This window comes from Cicer arietinum, chromosome 8, assembly GCF_000331145.2.
Source record: "Cicer arietinum cultivar CDC Frontier isolate Library 1 chromosome 8, Cicar.CDCFrontier_v2.0, whole genome shotgun sequence".
NCBI classification, from domain to species: Eukaryota; Viridiplantae; Streptophyta; class Magnoliopsida; order Fabales; family Fabaceae; genus Cicer; species Cicer arietinum.
Genome location: NC_021167.2, coordinates 13,139,941 through 13,162,313, shown reverse-complemented (window position 1 = coordinate 13,162,313; position 22,373 = coordinate 13,139,941). Strand labels below are relative to the sequence as shown.

The 22,373-nt window shown below is 29.8% G+C and overlaps 1 protein-coding gene across 1 annotated transcript; it reads left to right on the top strand.

Annotated features, from left to right (window-relative positions):
* The first annotated feature begins 7,280 nt into the window (after window positions 1-7,280).
* On the top strand, window positions 7,281-9,014 carry UGT88E11 (UDP-glycosyltransferase 1). The gene has a single exon (XM_004515356.4). It carries the CDS (start codon window positions 7,385-7,387, stop codon window positions 8,822-8,824), a length of 1,440 nt encoding a protein of 479 aa, XP_004515413.1. The 5' UTR covers window positions 7,281-7,384; the 3' UTR covers window positions 8,825-9,014.
* The last annotated feature ends 13,359 nt before the right edge of the window (window positions 9,015-22,373 follow it).

Below are 22,373 nucleotides of genomic sequence, written 5' to 3'. Positions count from 1 at the left end.
CAATGATATTATTTTTCCATAATATCAATATTATTATGTTTGGTCTATATTTCCTGGTCTTTCATAAACTTGTTTTAGTTTTTTATCGCATGTGTAGGAAAATTTCACAACACATAGTAGAAAAATAAAATAAAACTAGTACAACTAAATTGATGAAAATAAAAAATGTTGGATTTTCTTCCTTTTCCAAAATTCATAAGGAGTATTATATAGAATAGGTCTAATGTATATTCTATTTTGAATATCACATGTAGTTATATTTGCCTCTGTCCCAAAGTGTTTTTCAACACTTGTTTCATGAATCATGGTGCGAATCATTTCTTGAAGAGATAAATTTTTTCTTTCTATAATACTATTTTGTTGTGGTGTTCTAGGAGAGGATAAATCATGTAAAATATCATTTCTTACACAAAATGTTTCAAAAGGTTTGTTTTCAAATTCTCCATCATGATCACTACGAATTGTTGTTATACAAAAACATTTTTTATTTTGTACTTGTTTGTAGAACGTAGAAAACATTTTATGTGACTCAACCTTGTACTTTAGGAATTTAACTTATGTCCATCTAGAAAAGTCATCAACAATAACAAGTCTATATTTTTTTCACTAATAGAGGTTGTGCTTAAAGGGCCAAATAAATCAATGTGTGAAAGTTCAAAAGGTCTTGAAGTATAAACAACTTTTTTTTTTGAAGAAAACTAAGTTTTAATTTGTTTCCCTTTTTGACATTCCTCACAAAGAACATATAACTTGTATTTTAGATTGCATAATCATTTGACTAGATTGAGTTTATTTAACTTTGAGATCATTCTCATGTTAGCATGAGCCAATCCTCTGTGTCAGACCCATTGTTCTTGACATAAGACATTTTACCTCTTGTGTTTCTAAATCAGAAAGTTTATTTTGTAAATATTATTTTTCCTTTATCCTATGAATATTATTTCATATGTTTGACTTCTAGCCTTACATTTGTGTTGATTGAAGACAACCTCATAACCATTGTCACTTAATTGACTTATGCTCAATAGATTATGCAATGGTCCCTTAACAAGTAAAATATTTTTAAGTGAAGGAAAAGAAATGTTACCTACTGTTCTAGTACCAATGATCTTACCCTTCTATTGTCCTCTAGATCCTATCTATCCACCTTCTTTGAGGTTTAGACTATGGAGCATACTTTTTTCTGTTGTAAGAATCCATGTTCAGGTATGATGACTAATGTTTCAACCTTGTTTCTAAGCACATCCTCAACTTATATTATTTTAACTTTAGGTATCCAAATTAGTTAAGGTTCTGACTTGTTAGTTTTAGAAGGTTTATTCTCTTTCCATGTTTTTGTCATAGAACAACATTTTCTATTGTGACCTTTCTTTAAAAAGTAAGAGCATAAATTGTTCCTATTACTAAAATTAGCATTTTACTATGTTTCTTGAAAACCAATTACATGTTTTTTATTTATGGCAACTCCATAGATCATAGATGCTTGTTTGTTTCTTTCTATGTAGTTTGCAAGAAATTATTGAAAGGATTTGTCATATTTAAAGAAGTTACATTTAGTTTCTTTTAGTGATTTTAAAGCATCGCAATTAAGAGGTTGATTTTCCCTTCTTAAAGTTTCACAAAACTTTTCAAGAGATTTGTATTTGTCTGTTAAAATAGAATGTACTATTTAAAAAAAAAAAATATTTAGAAGACATTTTATGAGCCTTACTAAGAAATTTATTTAAAACAGAAATTAGTTAATCGCAAGTAAAATCATAAAATATCTCCATTTCATCTTTGTTTGGGGATTCACTATCAAAGTTAGAGTGAACACTGGAGTCATGTTAACTTGTCCTTCATCTTCATCAGACGAGGTGTCAAAGTCATCTGATGTTTCCATGAGACTCTACTTTTTCCCTTTGAATGCCTTCTTCTTAGGGTTTTCTTTATTTAGCTTTGGACATTCAAATTTGAAGTGATCACGTTTTTAAAAATAATAATATATGATTTTCTTCTTCTTAGAGTTCTCCTTTTTATCTTTTGAATATATAGGATGTCTGAACTCCTTCTTGAGAAATTGTTTATTTCTTGTACACCACATATGCTAAACTATTTTGGAGATATATGACACCTCGTCATTCTTGAATCTTCACTTTATTTACCATATTCACTTTCGTCTCGTTCTTCTTCTGCTTTGAAGATCCTTGGAATTAATTTTCTTGCCTTTAAATTTTAAGGGAATAGACTTTGACGTCCTCTGTGGTTCATCTTCACTTAGCTCAATCTCATGGGATCAAAATGAACTCATTAGATCTTCAAATGGAAATGTAACGAGATATTTTTCTTTTCAAATAGTTGTAACTTTAGGTCTCCATTTGCTTGGTCAACTCCTTATGATCTTTTCAACATGATCAATTGTGGTGTAGATCTTTGTTAAGTATTTTCAATGCCTTCATCTTCCTCCATCTGAAACAACTGATATTGTCTTACCAACACATTTGTTCTAGATTCTTTGAGTTGCTTGTTTCCTTCGTAGTTGAGGCATAGAGCATCATATATAATTTTGGTTGTATCCTTGTTGCTGCATTTAACAATGTATTTGAATGTTATGATTTTGAATTGCTTGAATTGAATAACATTAAATCGAAGGGTTTATGATGCGACTTGAATAACATTAAATTAAATTGAATTGCTCAATGTTGGGTTTATGATGCAACTTGAATTGTTACTACTGAATAACATTAAATTATTTTTAGGGCGTACCATGAGACATGAAGAAACTCTATAATTTATCTTTTCAACAATAAAAATTTTCTCCATCAAATAGTGGGGGTTTATTGACATGTCCACCAAATGTTTCATCATTAGCATTAGCCATATTTCTCAAAGGATTTTTCCTCTAAAATACGTAAATGCTCAACCAAAAAACTGAACTCTGATGTCAATCGAACGTGAGAAAAACACAAGAGGGTTTGAATTGTGTGTCAAAAACATTTTCCCTTGAAGTATTTTACCTAAAATATTTTTCAACAAAATAAATTTAACACAAAAAGTTAACGGTTTCTTTAAAAAAAAAACATGTAAAGAAAATAGCTAAGGGAAATACACACGCAATTATCCTAGTTCACTATTAACAAGTAGCTACATCTAGTCCATTCAACTTAAAGGATTCCCACTAATAATATCATGATAACCAACCTCTAAAGTGTACTATTGTCTACCGACTTTAACATAGTCTTCTCAAAATGTTTGGCTTAGTATAGTCAAACCCTTTAAGGATTCAAGCCACAATTTGACTAAGTTACAATGAATAAGATTTGTGAAATTACAAGATAACTTTTTAATATATGGTAGAAACTTAAGCACAAACAACAAGTGAAACGCTTTCAAGAGAAAGGATGTAGAATATTAGATCATTTGACATAATCAAAATTTTCTTTTTTGATTATTGCAACGTAATGGTTCAATGAAATTCTTGTTTTTCTTCCATGAGGTTAGAGTACTATTTATAGTACTATGAGAATGATTTCGTTGGAAATTTCTGAACGTTGTAGGGCATATAGCAGGGAATGTTGCACACAATTTGTACGAACATGTACTATAGACAAATCTGGATGAATTTCAAAATTGATTCCTTAAACTTGTCCACTTTAGAGCCATAAGTTCTTCTTTAGAATGTTTATTATTTTCAAGAGGAGTCTTGAATAATTTCAGAGGAATGAAGTGACAGATGATCCACATCTTGTTCACGATACACTTCTATCAAAGAATTGACAATCAAACAATATACTTTAGCAAAGTGTTGATCAGATGATGACTTTCACATAGTAAGGTTGATTAGAGGATTTACTTAATTAATCATTAGTGGAACCGGATGATACGTTTCTTTGGTCACACAATTCTCTAAAATATTCATTAGAGGATCTACTAACTTAGACACGAAAAAAATAAATTGTTCTCCTATTTACCTTTTTTAACATAAAAACTAAAATTAAGGATCATTATTCTTTAGACGAACTTGACTCTAACACTTCATAGGAGTGGTGTTTTGTGTTTTTGAGTTTTTGCCTTATGCGCTACTTTCATATTTGTTCACTGTTTGGCCAGCTTTAGGGTATTAATATAAGTATCATTTGGAGGGATATTTATGTTACACGCTTTTGTAATACTAGTCTGTAGGTTGGATTGAAATTTCATTTTTCCTAAAATTTTCTTCCATTAACTGCGATGTGTGTATGGTGATGTTTTGAACTTGAAATTACTTAGGTGGAATTTACTTTAAGTGGGTAAACTATATGATGAAGGTTATGATGACATGTTCTCGGGAGACACTTAAAAACTCATTAAGGATTCTATGATAATTGGTAGATGTATGAAGTATTGTACCCTTCATGTGCCACATGCACACAATATTAAAATGCTCACACAATTGAACTAGATGAAAAAGTCAAGTTGTGATATAGGAGGTGGTGTTACATAAGTGAGAAAGACATAGTTGATCTAAGCAAAAGAGATATATTGTATAACATGAGAAATCTACACTTTAAGAAACATGAAAAGTGTTTGTTGAAAAACATATATAATACAAGTTTTTGAGTCACTCATGTAGAAGATTAAAAATCCTTGATTTGGTACATTTTCATCTTGATTTGAGGTGAAACATTGAGTAGAATTGTGCATGTCTTAAATATTTTGCCATGTGTGCCCTTGCAACATGAAAGTTCTAGAGATGAATTGGTGTGATATGAATGTTTCTTGTGATCCCGTGTGTTTTTGGATGAAAAATATTTGGTCATACCCTTAAAGATAAGATTTTTAAAGGGGTGTGAAAAGTAAGCAATGCGTATTTATTGACAATTTTCTAGATGATGTTGGGTATATATTTTATGATTCTATTATGAAGAAATTTATCAGAAGTTTGTGATACTCATGAGTTTATAAACGATGGACATTTGAAAAACATTAATAGTGAAAAAGAGATTTTAGTGTCTAAATATAGCAGTGGAGATATTTCTTTTGAGAATAGATGAAATCCAAAATTTGATATTTCTAATCAGTCAACTAGAGTTATTCATGAAAGCCACAAAAATTATAAAATGAATAAATATAATCAAATATTAAAATATGTTGCATGAAGAAAATCCATCAAAGAAAACCTTTTAAGAGGTAGATTGTGGAAGGATATCTTAGTGAAGTTGATTTGTTGAGAAAATCTCAAAATAGAAAGTAATTAGTTTGAGACCTAGGGTATGTAGTTGTTCGAATGATAACGTGTTGCTCCACTTGAGTCGAGTCGTGACGAGTAGAATCATTACATGTGTCAGACCACACAAAGTTATAAAGAAAAGAAATAGTGACATGGTTTTGGCCATGGTAAAAAAGGGATTCAATCCCAAGTAGTTAATAGTTAATATATAGCTCAAGTTTGAGAGCAAAACAGTAGCGTGTGCTGAAATGCTCTATTTAATGTATTATTTAATGCATGCATGCATGCATGTGTTTGGTATAAAATTGAAGACAACGTGTTCTATTGTTAACAAAAATTGAAGATAACGTGTTGGTTTGAGGTTTTTTTTTTTAATGAGCGACAACGTGTTGGTGTTGATGCTGCAGGAGTGTTATATGCACATACAAAACGTGATACCATATCTCAGATCACATCATTTGAATTAGTTTATTTTCTATTTGAGGTAAACGAAAATAATTAAAAAATCTAAATTGTACTTGAATCATATAAACATATATAGGTGTTGCATGTAGGGACGGATTTAAATAACTAAAAAATTATCATATATATTAATTTTATTCAACTCACAAAATGATATACTAAATCATTTTATACATAAATTAAATATAATTAAAATAAAATAAATTGATTAGATAGTACGGTTGGAAATAAACTAATAAATATTTCATTAAATATTAATATTGATACTCATTTTTAGTTATTACTTTTATAAATATATCACTCATTATAATACTAAAGATCTAATTTTTTAACAACAAAACCCAAATATTACATTATTATGACAATCATGTTATGATTCAAGACCCATGATTGTCCCTTCTAAATCCGTCCTTGATCACACGTCAATTTGTATGGAAAAATTAGCAATAAACACTCAACACATTTCTTTAACACTTACTGAGAGTTATAAAGAGTGTGATATATCATAAAAATTAAGAGATAAATAAAATAAAGTGTCGTAAAAAAAATTAAAAATATACTATATGACTACCAAAACATTTCTCTTTTCCAATGCATTCTTCTCTCATCTCCTCCTAATTGTCAAATTAGCAAGAACTTATATAAATAATATTTAATCAACACATTTTACTTTATATAGGCGAATAATATACTACTATTACTTTGAATGAGAAACGAAATTAATTTAAACAGTTCACACAGTGATCTGGCATATATCCTTAATTTTTTAATCATATATTATTAGAAATAAATATATAGTCTTGCGCTTTTTTTATGAATAATTTCCGTCAAATTATTTGATTGACTGTCTTCTAGAACGGTTTCCTCTTTTTCACTTATAACATTCAAACTTAAGATTTTATTTAAAAGATTTGAATTTTTTAACCATAAACTACTATAAAATTATTTTTGTGTCTATTTCTCTCTTATAAATAAAAGTAAAAAGAATGAGAAGATAAGAGGATTCAAAATGGTTGTTAATTAAGTGATTTTATATATTGTATAATATATTATTTTCATTTTATAAAAAATATAAATCTAATAAATAAAATTGTCAAAATAAATGTGAATCTCAAGTTTTAATAATTTTTTTTTCTATCATACCATTGAACAACTATTACGTATACAGTTTTTAAAATACTATCGTATTTTTTTCTAAAATTAAAATATTATCATTTTTTACACTAATAATAGACGTCAATAATTAAAATATTTCATTTGATAAAATAAAATTGTTTTTAGATTTTTAAATATTTCATTTATTACTATAAATGCAAAAACTTTAAATATATTGATTAGTATGAGACGAAAAGAATATCAAAAGACAATGATAATATAACGGTTAGAAACGAGGTTCATTATGAGACAAAGGGAAGAACAGTTACTTTGACATTGTTATCACTCATTACTGACCTCTGTGGCTGGCTTTACAGGTTGTCGGGTTGTATAATTGTATAATATAAAATAATATTTAAAATATGGTTCGAGAAAAACGTGCTTTTACACATGGCCATTTCTTGACTTACAAATTAAAATAATTACGCAAAAAAAACAAATCACTAATTTGGACACTACTCACACTATCCTTAAATAGAACAAGTAAAGAAACATTTCTCCAAGAAGAGTTACGTATAGCTAGCCTTGTAAGTAAAGCTCTAAACTTCATTAATTCATTTCCTTCCAATTTTCATCAAAATGAAGGATACTTTAGTTCTATACCCAGCTCTTGGAAAAGGACACCTTAACTCTATGGTTGAATTAGGCAAACTCATATTAACACATAATCCTTCACTTTCCATCACTATTCTCATCCTTTCACCACCAAATACCAAACCACAATCTTTGCAAGATATTCAAACACTTGTCAAAGCTTTTGCTTGTGAATCTTTTCCTTCTATTACTTTCCATCACATTCCTTCCATTTCATTTTCCTTCACACTTCCACCTCACATACTCCCCGTTGAACTATCTCGTCGTAGCAACCACCATGTTGCCCATATTCTACAATCTATTTCAAAATGTTCAAACCTCAAAGGTGTTATCTTGGATTTCATGAACTATAGCACAAACCAAATCACTTCAACACTTGACATACCTACTTATTTTTACTACACTTCAGGAGCTTCTTCTCTTGCTGTATGTCTTCAACTTCCAACCATTCATCAAAACACCACAAAATCCCTTAAAGACTTTCACATGCATCCTAAGATCCCTGGGTTACCTATGATTTCTATAGAGGATATGCCTGAGGAAGTTAAGGATCGTGAGAATAAAGGTTACAAGGTTTTCTTGGATATTGCAAGAAGCATGAAGGAAAGTGATGGAGTTATCATAAACACTTTTGATGCCATTGAAGAAAGAGTATTAAAAGCTTTAAAAGGTGGGTTGTGTCTTCCCGAAGGAACAACACCTCCCTTATTTTGTATTGGACCAATGATTTCACCTCTTTGTAAGGTGGAAGATGAAAGAGGGAGTGTGTGTTTGAGTTGGCTTGACTCACAACCTAGTCAAAGCGTCGTGCTATTGAGTTTCGGAAGCATGGGAAGATTTTCTCAGACTCAGTTGCATGAGATAGCTTTTGGATTGGAGAAAAGTGAACAAAGATTCTTGTGGATTGTTAGGAGCGAGTTGGACTTAGAAGAGTTGAGTTTGAAAGAGTTATTGCCTGAAGGATTTTTGGAGAGGACAAAGGAGAATGGTTTAGTGGTTAGAAATTGGGCCCCACAGAGAGCAATATTGAGTCATGACTCGGTGGGTGGGTTTGTGACACATTGTGGATGGAACTCAGTATTGGAAGCTATTTGTGAAGGAGTGCCTATGATAGCGTGGCCTTTGTATGCTGAACAAAATTTAAACAAAGTGTTTTTGGTTGATGAAATGAAGATGGCTATAAAAGTAAATAAATCGCAAGATGGACGTGTGAGTGGGATTGAGTTAGGGGAGCGAGTAAAGGAGTTGATGGAATCTGACAGTGGAAAAGAGATTCGAGAAAGGATTTTGAAAATGAAAATAAGTGCTAAGGAAGCTAGAGTAGGTAGTGGATCTTCTCTTGTTGATATGAAAAGGTTGGGAGATTCTTGGAGGGAGCATGCTTCTTGGGATAGTTCATCACCAAATTCCCCCTTGGCTTGTTGAAAGTGAGAAGTGAGAACTATATCATTTATAAAGTATCTTTGTACCAATAAAAACTTTGTGATATAAGTGAATGTTTTCAAACAAGTTTGCATTTTCATGGTAGTTAGGGGACAATTGCCTTATTGATAGTTAGGGTATTTTTCATATTCTTTCCTTTGGAGTGTTTTTATATATGATTGTATTTTGAATATTTGGTCTCATATGTAGGAATGTTAAAAAAAACCAAAAAATAAACTAAACTGCAGAACCGAACTGTTTTTAAATTGAACTGATTTGAGAATCGAACTGTTTTCGAACTGATTTTTTAAAACTAGAACCGAATCGAACCAGTTTTCAGTTCGAAAAAACCGAACCAGTTTTCAGTTCGAAAAACTGAACCAAATCAGTTTTTAATTCAAAAAAACTAGAACCGAATTTGTTTTTTTAAAAGTAATTAGGGGTAATTATGTAAAATTTGGTTTACAAACCAGTTCAGTTCGATTCAAAAATAAACCAGTTCACTGGTTTATAAACCAATTCGGTTCGGTTTTTTGAACTGAAAATCAGTTCGGTTCAGTTTCTTCAAACTAAAAATCAGTTCGGTTCAGTTTTCAAATGGTTCTAGTTCAAAACTTAACTTTGTCCACCCTTACTCATATGTATCACACATATCCTATGGATCTGTACACACCTTCATATTTGTAACTTACATATGTTATATTAATAAATTTGAGTTCTTTTTTATGTGTTTCTTTAAACTTAAACTTCTATGTACGTCACATGGAACACAATTGTTTGTCATATGCATATTATGTTAGTTATTTAGGCTTCACCATGGGACTATGGGGTGTATCAAGGGTGTTGACTTTTTGTCCGAGACATTGACTTTTGTCAAAGTCGGAAAAATGAAATTCAAAGTCCATTTGGAGTATGTCAATATCAGAAGCATGAAAGTCACAGTCAGTTTGGAGTGTGTCAATATCAAAAGTAGAGTCAGAAGTATGAGAGGCAAAAACAAAAATGCTTGTATTATTTTTCTTTCAGAGGTAGAGGCAACGTATCAGAACTTGTTGAATATCACAACCATAATTATTTTATCAGAGTTAGCATTTCATAGTTAAATATTAAATTCAACGCATTTTACCAGAATCATTTTGACTTTACCCACATAATATTTGTAAATAATTAGAAATTACTCGCGGAATACCCACTAAAATTAATCACACATGCAAACCAACACGTTATCTATTACAAAAGTAGAATGTAATAAGATATATTGATATAATTGATATCACACCAAGTATTTGGTTTCAAAGTATCTTTTAACAACAAAGCATCCCAAATACACCAATCAAAATTAAACGAAGAGGTAACTCACAAGTGCATCAACCAAAGCAATCCAATAGAGAGGTATATCCCAAGTGCACCAATCAAAGCAATCAAACAGAAAGGTAACTAGTGTTAAGTCACCTACCAAATTAATTGAAAAGTATAAGTATGCACTTCAACTCACAAATGTAACCGTCAATGGTTTCAAATACATAAAATTTGTTACATTCACTAAAATAGCAACACTAGTCGAGATCTTGAAAGAACCACACTAACTAAATGTTATTTAATTTACACAAACTTAATAGTAATGCAAGAAAAATACATTTTTAATGCAATCCAATATGGCTAAATCTCCTTAACATATTCCTTATCTTAGCTACTGCAACATTACAAAGCAAAAACTTAACATCATATTAAAAAGAGAAATAAAGCCGTTAGTGATTACTAGAGACAATTTTTAGTTGTTTGTAGGTATAAATTTATAGATCAAGCATTATAACTTACTATGTATTGACTCATTAAATCATAAGTATCCCAATCCAAGAATGCAATCATATTCATAAATGGAAGTTTGAAGTAATTTGAATGTGGTTTTTAATCTCTAATGGAATCAAATATCTTCAAAAGAAACCAATTCCAAAACAAACTACATTCATAGAATTATACTAACCTACAAAAACCATAACTGATACGAATATTTTGATTAATTACATCAAAAAAGGATTTTTAGTAAAAGACTGTCCATTCGAATTCAGAGAGTAAAACATAAATTGTGATCCACAGTCACACAAAGCAATCCTTGATTCAAGCCAAGTTTAACAACATAAGCTAAACATGAAGCTCTCTAAAGCAAACTAAAGACTTGTCGTTGAAAAAGGCATAGTGAAAAAATCAAATTTCACTTCATATACATACTACACCAAGTTTTTAGACAAAAAATAATCACATGTAAATAGCATAACCAATGCACATTGTTGTAAAATAATGGATTTGAGATATTAGGGATTTCAATGAGTTGTGCCAAAAAAAATGGGAGAACAAGTTAGGGTTTGTAAATCAACTAATAAACCATTTCTTTTTTCCTTTACTCAACAAATAATCATGAAAATATAACAAATTAGAGAGAGGAAACGAGAAAGAGAGAGAGAGAGAGAGAGAAATTGAACTAGAAAACGAGAAATAGCGAACGGGACAGCGAAAGAGAATATGTGAACGAGTGAGAGCAAACGTCGAGGTGGCGACCGAAGTGGTTTAAGTCGACGGAGCGATGACAATCTGAGTTGGCGAAGGTTGCAACTTGGAGGAGGTTGGAAGAAGAAGAAGAAGAAAGGTTTAGGGTTCTATAGAGACAAGTGAGAATGAGTGAGTTTTTTAGTTATGTGAGAATAATGAGTTATTTCACACAAACATTTTTTTTTAACTCAATAGAAAAACTTTCTAACTGAAAAAGAAACTAATAAAAAAAAATTACTTGTATAATCTAAAGTAGTAATGTCGATTTACAAGGAATGAGGGTTTGAATTGTAAATGTACCTATTTAAAAATTTCTGAAAAAGTCTAAAGATTTAACTCAACAATGATCTTGGTTAAGAAAAACAGAATATCACACAAAGATGTATTCTGGTTCACCTAACTTGGGTTACGTCCAGTCCTCACAACTGTGAGATTTTCCACTAAATGTTTCAAAACAAATAACCTTCTTGATTTTACAGCACCTAGCTTAGATCAACCTTGATCTATTACAAGCTTTATTTCTTTCCACCTAGAAAGCAAATTAATCACCTATCGACCTTGATAGAATTTGTTACAATTTATTCAAACTATACTTAAACTCTTATCATTTGAGTTTTACAATAATGATGAGATTGTTTAATAGAATCTGAGATGTCTCAATTCTTGTTTGAGATTCGATTCTTTACAAAGAATTCAGTATTAATAACACAATAGGATATAAATATTCAGAATTGATTCTTTCTTGTGAAAATGAGAATTTCAAGTATGTGAATGTGAATGATTTTTGATAGCACTTGAACTTCTGCATTTTTCCTGGGCATCGGTCTTTCTTTTATAGGCGTTTGGAGCATTTAATAATGGTCAAAAGAGCTATTGGTAGTACTTTGTCGGTTTTGACCAAAACCAATATATATGATTAAAAATATTCCAACCTTTGAACATTCTTGAATCCTATTTGACTAGTGTTGTTTCATACGTCCTTGATCAAAATTCCTTTGTATTTAATGATCCTTGAAGCTTCATATGTAATTGTTGATGTTATATCTTCGATCTGGAGCCTTGATTATGTCCAAAACAGTATGGACAATGATGATGAACTTCTGCAGAAATAAGAAAATCAACGCTGAATTTCTGCATAAACGGAGATTGATTATCAATCTGGAACTATCAGTTTGAACTTTCTGGAGATTGATGATCAATTTAGAGGTTCAGTTTTGATCATTTTGGATGACTTCATGATGTCTTGTACAGATCAAGATTGATTAACTTTCTTGACAGTTTGGCTGAAGAAGATTCAGACTTGTTTCAACTAGCTTGATTCGAGACCTTTTATCTTAATGATTCAAAAGTCTTCTTTGACTGAAATAGATCCTTCATGTTCCTTGCATTGTACTGATAGCTTTAGTATAAAATTCAGAGGCAAATACTTCTTTGGACTAGTGGAGATTGATTGATCTTGAGGTTGTGATGATCAGTCTTGATCCTGGAGATCATTCTCCGTTTTGTTCAGAATATTCTTGTTTCTTTATATGTTCAGTTTTTATCTGATTTCTTTGTGTTGCTTGATTCCTATCTTTGAATTAATTCACTCAAAAGCATAAATTAAATTGACATAACATTTTAGAATCATAATTAACAATCTTAATTAACCCTTGTTTATTTTCATCAAAACATTAATTTGAGATTTTGTCTTAACATAATCCTCGCGGAACAATCCATAGAATAATTAAAATTATTCAATTCATTTACCTAGGAAGAAGTTATGGTAAATACAACACGAAGAAATTTTGAACAACTTTAACGTGGGTTGCATTATTTTTTCTTTACCCACAGTTTTTTTTAATTTTACCCACGCGATAACCATGGAAATTAATTAAAAAAAATCAATTGATTTTATAAATAATGTACACACCATTTTTCCGTATATATCAAATACTGTACTCACAGACTGGAGTCTGTGGGTAATTTTCCATAGGTATTCAAATATTTTCTTGTAGTGATTAGTTGCTTCCTCTGATCGTGTTGCTTCCTCTGATTTTTGCAATTCCTCTTGTTATGTTGTTTTCCTTTAATTCTGTTGTTTCATGTGATTTTTCCTTTTTCCTCGAATTTTTATTGTTTCTTTTTTTTTTACTTGTTTTCTCTTATTTTTACATGTTTCGTCTTATTTGTTCCTAGGTTTAGAATGTACCTATTTGTTTTATTTTTCTCCACACTTAATTTAGAAAATTAGTACATTAAATTGATCTCACAAAGAAACTTTTAATATCAACAAAACTAGCAAGGAAATGTTCTACAAAACCATCGTGGTTCCAATAATTTCCCCCTTTTTGTTGATGACAAAACTTCATTTTTGTGAACAATTTAATAATAAAAAGCATGAAATAAAACGACGATCCCTTTAAATTTTAAGTCAAGAATGCCCTTCTTATTAAAATCTTTGATTAAGTGGTGTTTGATTTCAATATGCTTGACTCTAGAATGCATAATTGGATTTTTGGTTAAATAGATGGCAAAGGTATTGTCCTAGAATATGGGAATTTCATTTTCATAGAGTTTATAATCCTCTAATTGATGTTTCATCCATAAAAGTTGAGGATTACAACCAACATCTAATATATATTATGCCTCTGTTATTGATAATGCAATTGTCCCTAACCTCTTGTTGAAACATGAGATCAAATTGTTACCAAGAAAAGTACAGTTTCCACTTGTGCTTTTTCTTTCAAGTTTGTCTCCTGCATAGTCAACATAACAATATTCATTTTCATTTAATTTATTTATGAACACCTATTTAATTCCAATTGGCTTCTTATCCTTTAGTTTTGGCACATTATGCCAAACATCGTTTCTTTTGAATTCATTTAGTTATTCTTGCATTGCTAAAATCCACTTTCATCTCAAAGAACTTCATCCACTAATATTGATTATAGTTCAAAGAGTAAGCCAAAAATTGATGTGTCCTTAAGAGAAGATCTTGTCTTTAGAGGATCATTTGAATTTCAATTTAAAAGTGTTTGATGATGTGATGATTAATCTTCTAACCCATTTCTTGGTTATGGAGGTTCTTAACTTGCATTGTCCTTGTCATTCCTATTCTCCAATGCATTGGAGGATGTTTTCCCTCGATTTACTTTTATCCTCTTGTTTATTAATTTCATTGGTTTTATTCATTTCTTTTATTTTGCTTGGTTCTGTTGATTTTTGAGGTCTTTCTTATTCTGGTGTTCCTGCAAAATTATTGTCTTGCTATAACCTTTGTAGTTAGGTTGTTTGTCATTGAATCTGACATGAATTATATCTTCACACACACACTAAACTTTGAAAATTCATACGATAACATACACTATTAAGTCAATTATATCATACTAATCATATAATGTAAAATGAAATTCAAAGGAATATGCTTAAGATAGATTTTTCCAAAAACAACCCCAAATTTATGTTATAACAACGCAAAATTGAGTTTAACTGCAGAGTCAACTGACAGGAACTTGTAAGTATCAAAATTGAGTAAATAAACACTCTTGGGAAAGCTTATAATGTCTAGTTTAAGCCCCTAATTCTTGCCATTGATCAAAATAATACACAAGGTCAGAAAAATAGGACAACAACTCGTGTCTAACTTGTAACCCATTTTTAAGCATCAATACTCAATCAAACATCACAAAATTTGTACTCAATTTGAAGATAATTGAATCTAGTTTCCAGAAAACTAAAAATCATTTATAACTAAGTTCTAGAGAAAACTAACAATCATTCATACTAATCATATAATGTAAAATGAAATTCAAAGGAACATTCTTAAGATAGATTTTTCCAAAAACAGCCCCAACTTTATGTTATAACAGCACAAAACTGCGTTTAACTGCAGAGTCAACTGACATGAACTTATAAGTATCCGAATTGAGTAAAGGAACACTCTTGAGAAAGCTTATAATGTCTAGTTTAAGCTCCTAATTCTTGCAATTGATCAAAATAATACACAAGGTCAAAAAAACAGGACAACAACCCTTGTCTAACTTGTAACCCATTTTTAAGCATCAATACTCAATCAAACATCACAAAGTTTGTACTCAATTTGAAGGTAATTGAATCTAGTTTCCAAAAAACTATCAATCATTCAGATCTAAGGTCTAGATAAAATGTTATGGCCCAAACATCACACATATGTCCTGCAAATTTTAAGTTATCACTCATTCAATCACACTAATTTCCTAACAATCTTTGCAAACACTAATGCTAAAAATTATGAATAAATCAAGCAATGAATACATCAAAACAACATCACAATGTCAATTTACTCAAACTAATTTCTCACAATAGTGAAATTTCAGTTCTTTAATTTCAAATACATCAAAAGAGCATAATTTCATGTCATCAAGGAAATTCAATGCTACAATAATGTATTCTCAATTTCAGTCATAGAACTTCACATGCATAAATTATTTTAACCATCTATTTCAAAACCCTTAAATCTAACCAAAAATAAAATTAAAAATCTATTTCTTCATTTCAAACCCTTAAACCCCAAATCCCTAACTTATGGTAAACATTATCTCATACATGCATGAAAGGAAAATAGAAAAAGGGAAACCACCTCTTGATTTCCAAAAGGATTGAGAAGATGATGATAATTTCAACTCTGTCTAGTTTTGTCAAATGTTTCTTTTTCTCCTTCTCTTCTTCTTTCTAGTTTATGTGCTTCTCCCTTCTTTTTTTTCTTTCTTTCTTTCTTTATTATTATTATTATTATTATTATTATTATTATTATTATTATTATTATTATTATTATTAAAAGTTATAAATTTATACTAATAAGTAAAACATAAAAAAAAAAGTTACTTCTAATTATTTATGCTAAAGAGGGATGTTACAAACACTTTACAAAATCATTATCTTCTGCTAAATATTATTTTTCCATAGAAAATGGGAACACCTTAATTTACTACTAACTTAATTTTTTATAATACAATCCAAAAAAAAAAATCAACTAACTATACTTATAAAGATGTAGTAAACAATTAAAGTAGTAATTTGTTACCTGGGATGACGAGTTTCTAATCATTGTCTACCATATTCACATAAAAAAGTTGGTGTCTGTATAGAAGTTGTTTTGTGTGCTTCTGAAGTTATGTTGACGCTAGAGTAAATGATATAAAATATAATTTGACACTGAAGAATCCAAGATGGCTGAAATACGATAAGGGGTTAAAAAGTTGAATTATATTGTATTAAAATTTCTTATGTATATATTTGATCTTCTATGTATGAAATGTACGTTAAAACGACTTTTCTAGTAGTTCATTTCTTTAAATAACAATGCAAAAAATAAAATGTAGAAAATTATAGTTGAAAAATTATAATTGATCTAATTTTTATGCCAGTGAAACAAAAAATATTAACAATATTCAAATAACACTTCAGTCATTTATTTATTTATTTATTTCCGCTTTAATTCTTTATTTAATTTTAAGTAAACAATTTGATCTTTTATGTTCTAAAATGTTAACAATGTTATCCTTTTTTTACAAAAATTCATTAAAATTTTCAAACAAAACTCATAAAATTAATTATCATCTTCAATATAATGTAAATTTCATCAAATTTATAACTCAAATCTTCAAATAAACTCATATTTTTATTTTTTATATTTTTGAATTTTTGTAATAAGTTAAGGGACCGCAAAAGCAATTGTGCCTAAAATATAACTATATTGTATTTGTTCTCCTTTTTATTTAAAAGACATAAAAAAAAATACTAAATTAAGTAAATTAATTAATGACAAACATTTATCTCTTGTATGAATTGTAAGGTCCAATGAATTTTTTAATCACTCATTTGTGTTTTCATTCTCAAAAAATAAAAAAATAAAAAATAAAAACAATTGCGAGGACCTCAACCTTAGGTATGATTTCCGACCATCAGTATATGTAAGGTCATGTGGCCTTTGCAAATGTGTCTTTTCCCGGGTTTTTTTTTCTCTTTCCTAGGGCTTTTGGCCCTAGCTAATTCCACTAACTCTTTTAGTGGAAGTTAACACTAGATCACAATCAAGAATAAGAAATACATCCTAGATAATAAGACATCCAACCAGTAATCACACCGACCCAATTGTAAGAGTCAAATCAGTCATTTATTCTTTTCCTTGCTGTAATTGGGCAATTATTTTATTAATTTCAATATGTGAGCTTTTACTTCATTGTGTTAAGATATTTGTGTAACTGTAAATGAATTCATTTTTACATCAAATTTTTTGAAGGAAAATCGCAATAAAAACAGATAAACGCTACATATTAAAAATAAAACTTTCTTTTATGGATCCCTACAAATGGTGATGAATCGGGATTTAAAAGATTACCTCTTGTAGCGTGATAGAACTTTCATGACAACCACAATTACGAATGATGCTCTATTGGCAACGTTTCTACGTAATCCACATGAACAAACCTCCAATGGAGCAGCCTCCTTATAGTGTTAGCTAATGAATGAGACTTGTGAGAAAAATTAGGGTTTTAAACGACTAGGGTTTTTAATGTTTCCTGATTTCCCACTTGAAATTATGTATAATAGTTCTATTTATAGACCATTATATGGACCAATTGAAGTAACAATGTCAATCAGAAGGAAAGCGGTTTGAATTGTGATTCCCTTTTTAAAAAATTAATTCTTGTTTTTAAGTTTAGCTAACTCGAGATTAATCTTGGCTTCAAGAAACAACAAATGCATAAACGTTATTGGTTAATGAAATTAAAAGAAAATATTTCTACGTGATATGTGCTTAGTGAGTGAGAAATAATTAAAGATAAGAAAAAGAGAATCACACAGTAATGTATTCTGGTTCACCCAAGGTGGGCTATATTCAGTCCTCACAATTTATAAGTTTTTTCACTAATGTGCTCAAACAAGAATGTTCTTGCTTTTCACATAAACTTTCTTGATCAGTTACAATATTTCACCCTTCGACCTTGAAATGATTTCCTATAGTTACCTTTCAATCTATAAAGGATATTTTTTTTTACATGTCACCTTTTAATCACAAAAGGATTTTTACAATTCACTCAAACTATCTTTAAGACTATAGTCTTGAGTTTCAAATGAAATACTAACAGATGGTGGATGGATCAGAATCTACTCAACACATCTTTGAGTTTGATTTTCAGCAGAAAACTCATTAAAGAGATCCTTGAATCTAGTAAAAAAGAACTAGGTTTTTCCGCTTCATTGAAGAGCTTAGATTTCTCAAGTATAATTGTTTAAGTGATTGATTGCTTACACTTGAAACTCTTGCAGTTATCTTGACCTTAAGGTTCCTTTTATCGGCGTGAAGAAGGTTGATGACAACTCATTTAACCGTTAGAGATCCAGTTGTTCAATTATTCTTTAATAGATGTGTTTTATTAGATTAAGAATGTACCTCCTTTATTACTAGAATGTTCTTTGTTTCTATTTTGAGATAGTACTGGACTGGGAGCTTTTGACATTTGTTTGGTATTTGTCTTTTTCTTCTTTGTACGCAGGTTGCCTTTCTGTAGAGAAGTATTATAAATATCTTATCCTTGTTGTCCTAGTTGTACTTGTTTCATAAGCCATCAATTTGGAGATTGACTTTGTTATGGTTCTTGATTTTTGTTTTCCTTCTTTTAATCTTTTGTGCTAGATCATAGTTTTGAGTTGACTTGATGTTTAACTCACTTGAATTTTGGTTTTTGATTTGTTTCATTTTTAGAATAAGTTTTCCAAATTGATCTTGTGTAAAGAAGTATGGTACTTTTGCAAACTAGAATGATCTAGGTTTTACTAGATTAAATGCGATCAAAAACCATAACAGTCTTAGTTTGTCCAGAATATTGTATTTTATGAACCATAATGATCTCGATTTGTTATATTAAAACCTATCTTCAAATAACACACTCAAAAGCACAAGTAAAATAGCAACACAATTTAGAATCATAATTAGAAGTTAATTAACTTTGTTTGATTATCATCAAAATATTAATTTGGGATTTTTCTTTAATATCTATTACATTGTAGCTTATGTTATTTCATGTTTCACTTAAACAACACATTGTATCTTATGGTGTTCCGCATCTTGCTTAATTAATGTTGGTGCATCATAAGATCGTACCACTGAATTAATAGGTCTTACTTATTTACGCTTTTAACCCCTCATTAATATGTTCTCGTGTGTGTGACCTTATAGGTGTCGCAAACGTTGGTAATAATGGTAAATCATCTATTTAATATTATGAAAAATTAGCGATATCTAGCAACACATCACTGCCACCCGAGTAACGAGAATGTCTTATGATTTAACATAAATTTTCCACGATATTGATCTTGTGTATAATCTTACTTTTTCCCTCGTATCTAAATCGAATTCAATGCGTAGAATGTGTCACCCTTGTATAGTTCAATATCTCATTCTTTGATATCCGAGTATACTTTATAACAATCAATATCCCATACTGACTGGATGGTCATGCATTTAATAGGCATACTCTATCAAAAGGCCAATAGATATTACTCATGTTTTGTGGGAGGGGAAAATTTCATCTTGGCCACTCATGTCCCTTAGCATGACTCATTGAATGTCAAGTTAACTAACTTTTTAATTTTCCTATTACATACAACGTTTGGCGGTAACAAGACACTCAATTCCTCATATAGGGATCGTAGGTGTTTCAAGTCAAAGGGTGATATATACTAATATCACTATGAGAATAACTTATGACACTTACATAACACATTATGCAATAAGCTCAATTGTCCTATGTTGCTACTTGATATCTCATATCTATAACATATGAGATAAAGTTATCAATCGACACACTTAATAGTCTCGAATATATTATTATGGCCCTCTTTAATAATAATCGACTACAGATGTTTGATAGTGAAGTTCTATATCATCTGAAATTTGAGTCATTTATTGTATATCTTATCAAAACGAATCTCCCTCAAGGATTTTATTAAATTAAATAAACATAATAATTGAAATATTTTATATTATAAATAAACAGCAAATACAAGTTCTAATTTCAAAAGTAAAAAAGTTGGCCTCTAGAGCTTACATCCACGATTTTTACATGGAGTTGTGTTTTATGTTCAAATCAGTTATAATTTATAAATCTCACATGTTCTATATCTTTCAAAACATTTGAGTGGGGAAAATTATCTTTAGTCTTTAAAAAAAACCTTGTAGAAATAGTACGTGGTTACATCATCTGATTATTGTCACGTGGGATAAAAGATATTTCTGAAAAAATGAATGAAGCGGAAAAAAAGACAAAAGAATATTTTTCAAATTTTACGCTAGTTGTCCTATATAGTACAATCAATATAAATCATACATATCATGGACGTACGAGAATTGTGCAATGATTTTCTGCAACGGTCAAAAAATCTTAAAGGAATCAATTTGCTTTATATAAAGAAATGTTTGTGTAGCAAATGAAGATAATAAACGAAGAGAAGAGAAGAAAAACGTATGACACATCTTTGTGAGAATAATCTTTTAAAGAAAAAAGCAAACTTTCTATGTAACAAAATCTTTGTAATAATTTTCATTTTAATATCCTTTTGAAAAGGATTGTCCAAAAACACTTGAAATAATCTTATCTTTGTATCCTAGACCAATAGTGGTTGAAAACCTCAAATGTTGGACAGTACTAAATTAGAAGTTTGAGAAGACTAGAACATAGTCAGTTGACTAGTAAACTTTGAGTGGTTGAAAGAAATTAGTTTGATTTAGTGGATTTAATCATTTGGTGAGAAAGGACTAGACTAAGATATCATGTTGGTAGTGAACCAAGATAAATTGGCTTTGTGATCTCTCTTCCTTATCTCTATATTTTTGTGTTAAAGTTAATTTGTTAAATTTATCTTAAGTTTCTAACCATAAGTTTTTTATAGGCAAAAGTTTTTAAGTTAAAAAATAAAATTCAAACCTCCTTTTATTGTATTTTTCAATATTTTAAGGTCCATGAATTGCTCAGAATTTTCTCTTTCTCTAAATATCTTTGTTGCATTGAACATAGAGAGTATGGCATGTCACCAAGTTTTACCTTCTTAAAACTTATGGTACACATAACATTACATTTGACTTCCTCTACCATAGTCAAGATTGGCTTCCATATATACTTCATAATTTTTTCAGCGAAAATTTCACAATTGGGATTTAGTTATTCTATCGTCTTTGGAGTTTTCTTTGAAATGAGCCATTATCCAAGGTTCTTTAGGACACATGTTAAGGTTTTCACATGCATTAACATTCAATCTCTTTACATTCTCTAGTTTGCGGTTAAGTTGAGTCAGAGTGGTGAATTTTGCACAATCCCACACCATACCACACAACTATTTATTCTTCTAGTTTTTTTGTAAAGTTATTCAATAAATGCATAGCAAAATACCTATGTGCCAAATCTGGCATGATTGTTGGAACCAAGTTGATTTTATACCTAGAGTTTTGATGATAACAAAAGTATTTTATGAGAACATATATTTGACTTCAAGGAGTATGAAACAAGATATGGTCAAGATTTGAAGAAGATTTGATCAATATTTATATACAAAAAAATATGAACAGAATCAATATGAATAATTTACAAACACAATATGCACAAAATACGAACATAATCAATCTGAAGAGTTTACAATCTCAATCTAAACAAAATAGGAACATAATCAATCTGAAAAATTTACAAACTCAGTCTGAACAAAATACAATTCAAAATTAAACAAGGTCTAAATTGAAACCCAAATTTTAACTATAAATAGACACTCAAGCCTGAAGAAGAAAATCATAGAAAAATATAAATAAATAAAATTAGTCTTAGAGAAAGAGAAACACTTGTTCGAATGAGAAATATTATCTAATTGCTTTTTCTTCGAGTGTGAGAGTTATTATTATTATCAACTTTGTTAGAAACAAACACTTAAAGTTCCAATCTTTTGTATCCAACTCGATAGTGGTTTAGTTCCTTCTTCAATCTGGGGTTGTCAT